Source organism: Protomyctophum parallelum (genome assembly GCF_964188405.1).
Source record: "Protomyctophum parallelum genome assembly, chromosome: 7".
In the NCBI taxonomy this organism is placed as follows: domain Eukaryota; kingdom Metazoa; phylum Chordata; class Actinopteri; order Myctophiformes; family Myctophidae; genus Protomyctophum; species Protomyctophum parallelum.
The window spans coordinates 21,481,123-21,491,353 of record NC_139705.1 but is presented as its reverse complement, the minus strand read 5'-3'; the positions used below and the strand labels follow the sequence as shown (position 1 = coordinate 21,491,353).

General features: G+C 44.3%; 1 protein-coding gene across 1 annotated transcript; it reads right to left on the bottom strand.

The window, feature by feature from the left end:
• Nucleotides 1-9,121: 9,121 nt before the first annotated feature.
• neurod4 (neuronal differentiation 4) lies at nucleotides 9,122-10,192 on the bottom strand (the record flags this gene model as incomplete). The annotated part of the gene is made up of 1 exon (XM_083769132.1): nucleotides 9,122-10,192. One exon carries the CDS (start codon nucleotides 10,190-10,192, stop codon nucleotides 9,122-9,124), a length of 1,071 nt encoding a protein of 356 aa, XP_083625258.1.
• Nucleotides 10,193-10,231: the final 39 nt, after the last annotated feature.

The window sequence follows — 10,231 nt, the reverse complement described above, 5'->3', positions numbered from 1 at the left end:
TGAGTTTGATCCTGCTAAACAAACTGTCCGTCGCTCTGCATGTAAACAGTGCGTGAATGTAACCAACAGATGGACAAGTGGGCAGATGTTGCCAACAGAAAGTTTACAACCTGAGGTCTCCATTAGGCCCCATCTGTTACTCTCTACACCCAGGCCCTCCCTCTTTCCTCCTCTAGTGCATCTTCTCTGTCGCTTCATCAGTATCCATCGCTAGTGCCACGCTCCCCCGATACCCGGCCAAGACCACCCTCACTGTCTCGCTTGATCTGGTTCGGCCTTTTCAAGATGACAAGCAAAATGAACAGCATGTTATGACCTTTGAACACTAGTGCCCAGTGTTTGTTCTATTTAGTGTGGTTGCCTATAGGCAAGCAGACTATTGTTATTGCACTCCAGCGCTTAAATCGTTGAAAACGTTTAAATCGCAATAACTCTATTCTCCCAAGGCATTTGTGCACTTTGCCCTCATCTGATTGGACAGTATACAGTCACATACCCAAATCAACTCTTCTAGTTGAACAATATTCCTAATAGAGATAGGCAACCACACTCTTTCTTTCTAGTTTATTTTACTTTTCAGATAGGAACTTTGTGTGTACTGGAGAACATAGCCACAGACGACAGACCATTGGACTCTGTGCATGTTAATCACAGCTTAGTGCTTCTCACACCGTGATCTTGAACCTCTAGTCTAGAATGACCATCAGGCAGAAGTGGAGACTCGGGCTCACACCCACAGTCCGCCGCATAATAACGGGAAAGAAAACTAAAATCCCTTTTGTGTTCTCCGTATCCCTCCTCCATCTCTCCTTGTACTCCCATGTCTCAGATGGCAGCCGTGTGCATTCTGCAGGCCTGCAGCACTCCGTCAGACACCACAGGCCTCCTACCTTTTGGCTTGGGTTTTTCTTTTTTTTGTGCCCTCTTCCAAAGGGACCTCCATCTGTCCCTCTGCTTGGCCCATTGTGGTGCCTCAAAGCCGGGCAACTTGCACAATGTAGTGGGCGTGCAGAGGGGGGGGGGGCAGGGTAAACACGACAGCATCCAGATCCCATTAGAAGCTCTTTAACTCTGACACCCCTCGTACTCTCTGAGAACTCTGGGTGGGGAAGGTCCACCCCTTATCCCCAAGCACACAATGTCACCTTGTATAGCCCAGACCCACTCCCATAGGTATTGAGTCCACTGATCTACACTGCTGCCTCCCCCCACTTACACCAACACTTTTCCTTTCTCTCCTTTTTGAGAGCAGTGATTCTTTGCTTTTCTTTTTGCTGTGGACCACAAGCATATTTTGAACAAATCTCAAGGACCACCCCACCTCCCCAAAACCACACACACAAGCTTTTCTATTCGATATTCTATTTTCCGTGCACGACACCGCATTTCAGCAAAGTATATCAAGCAATTAAAGCGGCACTATAACTTTTATGAATAAGATGTATTTTTGTCCAATCTGTATGGTAGAGTAATGCAATATAACTTGGGTGGTTGTATTTGGTCTCCCTGCTCTTCTATTGAGACAATTAGGCCGTGTCAAAAGGTCATGTCTCACCTAGACACAGGATCTGACACGAATGTTGACCTGATGGTCAAGATTAAATTTATCCCCTGAGCAAGCAGGCAGGCTCGATTTGCTCAATGGTAAAAATGTCAGCTCTTGCGCAGAAGAAAACCAGGTTCAAGTCCGGGGTAGGTAAGGAAAGTTATAGTGTAGCTTTAACTAACTAAGCATTTCAAGAAATATCTTTCCCCACACTACGCCTATTAGAAATACTTATGATGAAATAATACCAGTAAGACACCCTGAGGGCGAGGTCGCGTGCACGCATCCACCTGGGTGACGGCAGACTGCTGGGTGAGCGCTGGCGCTTGGGTCAGATCAACATATGGAATGAATTCTGTACTGGCCATATATGGAGTGTGTCTTGACTCTTGAGTGTACAGGGTTTGATGAGGTCAGATCAACATATGGAATGTCAGAACAGAAAGGACGGGTGGGGCAGATCAACATATGGTATGTCAGAACAGAAAGGACGGGTGGGGCAGATCAACATATGGTATGTCAGAACAGGTCAGCTCCATAAATGGAAGTGTTTGAGGTCAGAGTTGCTGGCCGGCTCCATATATGCAGATCTAGGTGATGACCCAGTCTTCTCCATTTATAGTTATCCGCAGGGTTAGATGAGGTAGTGTCGTGATCTTCATAATATATGGAGATGGCCATATATGGTGGTGTGACGTGTCACGAGGCGTGACCATATATGGAGGCGTGATGTCACGAGGCGTGACCATAATATGGAGCTATGATGTCACAAGGCGTGACCATATATGGAGGCGTGATGTCACGAAACATGACCATATATGGAGGCGTGAGTAACGGGAGATGCAGGTTTTCATAGTAAATGCGACCTATACGGTCAAAATTGAAATATATTTTGTTACATTTAACAATGGTACAATATATTTATTTAAATGCCAATGGACCATCCGTAGCGGCCCATGAACCACTGGTTGAGAAACGGGTTTACACCACGTACGTCTCATTTCCTTTCTCTCCTTTTTGGCATGGTAGAACAAGGGGCTATTTAATCTCACTTTCTATTGGGATTATTATTGGTGCTTATACCTCCTTGCCTTTCTCCTCCTTGCCTTTCTTGCCTATCCCAAGAGATGTGCTGCAGCGGAATAAAAGATTAAAACCGTCTGGGCCTATGAACTCTACACTTCTTTTCTTTGTAGATTGCTGGGCGTGTCAAGTCTGCTCACTCACACAATGTCAAGGTTGTGTGAACCATCCAAAGGCGGATCATAGGAACTTCAAATAATGAAACTTCTATTTCGGCATCGAGGTGTCGATTTGTTTCCCCCCCTCGATCACTTCTACAAATCACATCAGTGAGTCTTGCTTGTCTGTCATTGTTTTCCTCTCTTTCACCCCCAAAATGTCTTCCTCCATCCATCTCCCCCTTTCTTTCTTCCACCAGCTGCTCCTCCGAGTCCGGCCCGTCTCAGTTTCAGGGCGCTCCACCTCTCGACCTTGGCACTCTTTTTTTCTGTATTCCCCACCAGAACTCTCTCTCTCTGGGCGTGTGTGTGTGTGTGTGTGTGTGTGTGTGTGTGTGTGTGTGTGTGTGTGTGTGTGTGTGTGTGTGTGTGTGTGTGTGTGTGTGTGTGACTGTGTGTGACTGTGTGTGTGTGACTGTGTGTGTGGGAGAGTGAGTGTTTTTGCATGCACAGTGTGGTCCAAGAGGAGGGGGAATCACAGTGTTCGCCCCCCAGCTTAAAGGCAAAGGGATTACCGGCACACAGACACTGATTAAAGCCTTCCAGCCTCCTATGGCCCCATTAATACAATCTTAATCACAATGCTTTATCCCTCCATCTAGGCCCTATGGATCAGGACCTTTTCATTTTAGTGGGAGCCGCTCTTGTTTGGCCAGTGGATTAAAGTGTGCTGCCCACGGAGAAACTAAAATATAAGCAAGAGAGAGCAGTTCAGGCTGCACTTTTTTCCAATCCCAGTTTCTATCCCCATCCTCGTCTAAAGTCTCTGTTGTTTGTCCTGCAGGTTGTGTGATCACGCATGGCCTCCCGTTTGAAATGGTTTCAAAGTAGAGTCACTTTGTGTAAAGTAACTAAGTACATTTACTCAAGTGCTGTACTTTTCTCTACTACAATTATTTGAAAACCTAGTTACTAGGTACTTTAGATTTAGATTTTGAAACATATACATTTTGGCCATTTGGAAATAGCTGATCTACAAGCTCACAATGTGGATGAGAGCTTGTGGGATGCATTGTGAGCTTGTAGATCGGTTCTATAAAAGATTTTATATCATTTGAAAAGCTTTGAAACGGGACATTCTGCACAATGAGTAGACTGCATTAAATTTTTGGTTTAAGTACATTTTGATACAAATATTTTTTGTACTTTTTTAATTCCGGACATTTAGTTGTAACAGAGTATTTCTACAATAAGTGTTGTTACTTTTACTTAAGTAAACAAAAATGTAAAGGCTACATGTATAGTGAAAAAGTTAAATCAAATATTAGCCTCAAACATCAAAAATAATGTAGTAGAAATAAATATGACAACATTTGGGGGAGATCAAAACGCCAGCACCATTTCCAGCTCTGTCATTTTTTCCAGCATATGCTCTGATGTCTGTGAATTGGTAGATGACAAGACCTCACCCCAGGGGACTGAGCCACAGGTCGCAGCCTTTAGTGATTGCCCTCCTGGCCGACATGGCATTACAGAGCATGTGTTGTCTTCCCAGAGAGACCCTCATCATAATAACCCGTGGCAGAGATGGCTGAAGGGCTAAACGTTTGATTGCCACCATGTTCCACTGCTTGTTGTGCTTATTGAATTATTAGGATTATTATTGATTGATTGGTTTGTTGACTGATTGATTGATTGAATAGACTTTATTAGGCATAAATGTAAACACTACAGAGTACAGTCACTTGGTCTAAAAGGATAGCACAAAAAAAGTCATTACGGTCTTGTTTACAATTGGGTCCTGTATTCAATTCATAAACATGACATGAAAAATAACTACAAAATATATCATCACAAAAAATATATAACAATATATGCACAGAAGAAATAAGAAGGGGGTTGTAAAGAGGATTGGGGTTAATCTAAGGGAGAAGTGATCATTTCCTCCTTCTTACAGGGAGCCTGTTCAGGGACTTACAGTATGGGATTTATGGACATTTGAGTATTTTTATTTTTTTAAATATTTTGCTGTTTCACAAAATGAAATTGCGTATAGAAAGCAAAATAATTTGGTAATCAGACAAAAGCTTTGCAGTTATTAATGACAGCCGTTCTCTCTACAACATTAATATAGGGTTTCATCACTGACTGCTTATACCTTATCCTGTGACATTCCTTCAAAGGGATGGTGACATTAAAAAGAAACTGAACTTTTAAAGGGATTGTGACATACAAAAAAAAGGTTTTGGAATTGTTCTTATTTTTTTTTAGGTTTTCTAATCTCAATTGCACCCAAAAAACATGAACTTTTAACATTCAGTAGATTTTCTGTGATCTGGGGTTTTCTGGCTCAAACAGGTGCTCTGATTTGCCGGCAGTAAGTGATGTAAGACCCTGCAAATCCCATATATGTCAATGGGATTTGCCAGCAGATGTCACTGTTTTCACTGTGTTGCCTGTTTTCATTGTAGCTCAAAAGGCTTCCAAACCCCAAAGAAAACTTCAGACCACAGAAAATCCACTGAATGTTCAAAGTTCAGGTTTTTTGGGTGTAATTGAGGTCATAAAACCTAAAAGAAAAAAGAAAAATAAATGAAAATGAATGTCATAAAACCTTTAACATTCAGTAGATTTTCTGTGGTCTGGGGTTTTCTGGCTCAAACAAGTGCTCTGATTTTCCTGCTGACTGTGTTTTTTTTGTTTTTTTTTATCCCACGATTTTGTAACCCATTTTCACCCCTGTGTCAATCATCTAATGTGATCCTGGGCTCTACACACCCTCCGCCAACCTGGGGAGAGCAACGGACTTAACTCATGCTTCCTTCATGCTTGAGTGTCCAAGTTGCTCCTTTACACCTGACAGGGGGGAGTTTCCCTGGTTGGACGTAGCGCGTGGAAGGAACACGTTATTCCAACCAGTTCCTTTCCCCTCCATCAGGCGCCCCGGCTGGCCAGGGGGAGGCAGTTTAGAGACCAGGATTACTGCATGTTTTTGTGAGATGCAAATCCCATATATGACAATGGGATTTGCCAGCAGATGTCACTGTTTTCACTGTTTTGCCTGTTTTCATTGCAGCTCAAAAGGCTTCACAGACACAGAAAAGAATGTTCAAAGTTCAGGTTTTTTGGGTGTAATTGAGGTCATAAAACCTGAAAGAAAAACTAATAAATGAAAATTAATGTCATGAAACCTTTCAATAAACATTACATTAAAATGATGACATTAATACCCATTATCTCCTTATTTCTGGCCTGCACCCCTTTGTAATTGTTTATTCAAAGTAAATTAGTGGATTATACATCCGTATCCGACTCCTTTATCTTTTGGCACAGGAAAAATCCACACCACTTTGTTGGATCAAAACCGCAGTGAATGACTACAGAGTGAACGTGTATGCCAGCAGCTACCTCTGCCAGTACGTTCTCACAGGCCAAGCGTCTGCCTGCCTGGCTGTGTGTACAGCTATGTGTCATTCCTCTGCCCTCTGCCCGGGCTGACACAGAGGAGCAGCAAGGCCAAGGACCTCGTTCACCTCTGCTGCCCTGCACTCACCCCTTCCTCTTCTCCCTCTTTCCTTCCCTGAGCACCCACCATCTCTCTCTATCTCCCTCTCAAATGTGGCCCAGCTGTCCGTCAGCCCTCCCACAGTTCCCCCAGCTGTCTGTCCTCCCCACACGAGAAGCCCTGCAACAATACGGGTCACAGGTCAAGAGAAAGAACAGGCTGCGCTTACAATGGACCAGTGGCGCCCGCTAAAACAATCGGTCCCTTTTTCCTCCATAGCCTTTCTCTGCCGCTGCCAGGACTGGAAAAGACGACCCTTAGTAGAGGTGGATGAAGAGGGAGACGAGGGGTGGTGGTGGTGGTGGTGGTGGGGGGGGGGGTGGTTTGATGCCTCCAAGGCGCCTTCCCCTTCTTTCAATTGCCTAAAAGGGCCACATTGATAAACACACTCTCTCACTCTCACCACTCCATCTTTGCACTCTGCCCACCCTTTGTTATACACAGTACACTCGAGAGCCGTGGTGTTGTTCAACACAGCGGAATCAAACTCTTGAGTCATTTGTTTGTTGATATGAATGTGTTAGCCCCCCTGGTAGCATTACCAGGTTAATTTGAGCAGAATGACATTCATTTTCAAATGTTTCACAGAATCCATAGTGTCTCTCCAGACACAGGTCCGGTGTGAATATGTTCTAAGTAGAGCTCCGGGGATTACGTTTGACAATTCATTTTTTATTCGATAGTACCGTACATGTTGAGAAGATGAGAAATAGGCTACAACATAGTTTACTATTCTACTTCCCCCCCTCTGGTGTGTAAAATTATTTCAATATGAGTTCTTGCCCTAGAGTGTTTTGGCACGAGCTAGATGGGAAAGTGTTCCATTTGGGTGCATGGGGGGAATGACATATTCACCTGTTCTGCAGGGCTGTTTTCCCATGGACCACAGCAGCCTGCAGCATGAATGACAACACACACACGCACACACACACACACACACACACACACACACACAGTACTCTAATCTAGAAAGTGAGTTATTATTAATTTATATCCCTAATAACAGTGCATGCCTAAGGAATATATGTACTACACATGCCAAGACTTTTCAAGCCTCTTATGAAGCCAATTTGCTCTGAGCGAAATTGGCCTAATTTGTCATTGTGCAGTGATGCATAAACGTGGGACAGTTTATACTGTAATAATTATCACTTAAGGCATTGACTTTGGGTTATTTAGAAATTATTTCTATTCACATAGAGGTCCTAAAATAGAGAACTGCTGCAGTATTTGCAGGTAATGCTACTGTATATTAACAAATATAAGCTGACTTGAAGGGCGCAAATATCTGTTATATGAGAAATATCTTGTATTTAAAATATTCGTTTTGTGTGTATTTTTGGCTTGAGACGATGAGTGAAATGACTTTGTGGGCCCATAAACAACCAGGTGTCGATGTGAACAGTACCATGGCTATCTTTGGTGTTGATAATTATGAGGAAAAGCACCAGCATTTACAGATACGCATGTTAAACCCTTTTGTTAAACCAAAACCACACAATACAATCTTCAGTGTTGATTGAACTCTGTGTATAACAATGCTTTATACACTCACAGAGTTCTATAGGACTGAGGATGGTATTGCTCATTGTCAGATAATATTATCTTAATTAGTAAAACCATGGGAGAATCAAGTGTTGAGGGTTGGCTTGTAGTTCTTGGGCTTTGGGTTCCCTTGCCAGATTGCCAACACTTTTTTGATTTATGGGGAAAATAATGGCTATAGTTCACATACTATAAGCCAAAAGAGTTTCACATTTTGTTCTATGGCATAAACAAATTTTCCTTTTGGCTTTTCCGTTCAGGGGTGCTTTTTGTTTTCAAACTGTAAGATGTGCGTTATCTTGTTGAGTAAAACGTGAACAACATAATGTATGTTTGTTTGTTACTAAGCTTATTTTCTTAATTTATCCAAATTCCAACACAAAGATTCCATTGGAAATCTGCAGGAAGCATGTTATCAGGCAGTCGTGGCTACGTTAGCTTACAAACATTATGTGACAGAAAAACAGAAGAAAACTCAAGGCAAACCATGTGTTACTATGGAAATAGTATATAATATAAGAATATTTATTCAATTAAGTGCTAAACAGCAAAATATTTACAACAGTACAGTATGACAAAAAACTGTGAACACCAACTGAAACAAATACCTGAATGACCTCAAATAAATAATCTAAATACTTCAGTAAAGCTGCCAGTGGCTGACAACAAACTATAAGAAGACTGAAACAAAACAGTGCTGGAAATAATAAAAAACTAAAAAAAGAAAAGAAAAACAAGACAACAAAATAAATATTAAATACAGTTATAAATAGATTAATTTCTCTCCATATGGCAAAAAGGACATTGGCTATAATAGGCCTCGGTGCACAATTCATGTTTCTGTTGTAATTCCTTTTTTAATCGGCATACAGAGCTTTTAATAAAGTCCTCTTTCAGGTTTGTTTTGTTCAAGACCGCGCACATGCAAAACCTGTGCAGTGGCTGTACCTGGATATCTGTTTTGGTCAACTAATTGTCAGGTACATAATATGAACCTGGTAACAACTGAGGGGGCGTCCTATTTCGGAAACAAAACAAACAGAAATTCAAACAGAAAAACAAATAATAAATTATGTTTTAAGTAGAGGTGCATGTTTGTACAGTATCAGGTAGATAGAGTTTTGGTGAGGAGTCTCTCTTTCTCACGGAGCATTCCATGCTCTCTCCCAGAGTACCAGTCAGACATTGTAAATGCGAACCATTTCTACAGTCAACAGCAAGCAGTTCAGTGAGGAGTGTCTTTTTGTGCGTCTCCTCTCGCCATGGGTCTCACAGCTGTTTTTTTCACTCACTGTAAATTGTGCCCATCTGAGAGGCAACCATGTGAGAAGAAGGCGTGAAGGAGTCAAAGGCCATGTCCAGAGGCAGCTCGTAGCGCGACGTCTGGAAGAGCGTGTGGCCCTGAGGGCCTCCTGGCAGGCCGACCTGCATGGAGGCGGCGGGGAAGTGGTGGGACGAGAGGTAGTGGGCAGGATGTCCGGGGTGGGCGGCGTAGTTCCTCTCCGCCTCATGGGGGGAGGGCTCCTGCTTCAGGGCAAAGTTGCCACTGATGCTGAGCGGGGGAGTGAGGGGCCCGTCGTAAGGGGGGGTGCCATTGCTGCAGTCGTTCGGGGAGGGGTTGTTGTATAAGGCCGACCCCTTGAAACCCTTCATGTGGAGGAGATGGGACGCCTCCAGAGAGCCGTACGGGGGGCTGGGCAGGCCTGGGGACGGGTAGCTGAGGGGATGGCCGGCCTGACCCCCCACGCCACCGCCGAACCCCGGGCCGCCGCCGCCACACTTGTCCTCCAGTTTGTTGAGCATCACGGGAGCAGGTCCCAGCTGCAGGCAGCCGGCCACCAGGTTGCTGGTGGGCTGAGACAGGCCTTTACACAGCATCTCCACGAAGCCGTGGCTCTCCGGAGACTGGCCGCTCTCCAGCACCTCCGACAGGGCCCAGATGTAGTTGCGGGCCAGCCGCAGGGTCTCGATCTTGGACAGCTTCTGGGTCTTGGAGTAGCAGGGCATCACTCTCCGCAGACTCTCCAGGGCGTCGTTCAGCCCGTGCATGCGTGAGCGCTCGCGAGCGTTGGCCTTTGTGCGCCGGGCGCGGAACCTCTCCACTCTGGCTTTGGTCATCTTCTTCTTCTTGGGTCCCCTTCGTTTGGGAGCCCTCTCTCCGTCCGGCCCTATCTCCTCCTCGTCATAATCATCCTCCTCCTCCTCCTCCTCCATGTCCTCGCTGCCCAGCTCGTAGTGTCCTCTCATCTCTCCATCCTCTTCTCCATCCTGGGAGCTGACCTCCTCCTCCAGCCAGCCCAGGGAGTTGACCAAGTCACTCACATCGCCAGGCTTCCCAAATGGTTTGGTCATCATTGTGATCTGAAGAACCAGTGCAAAATCATTGGATGAATA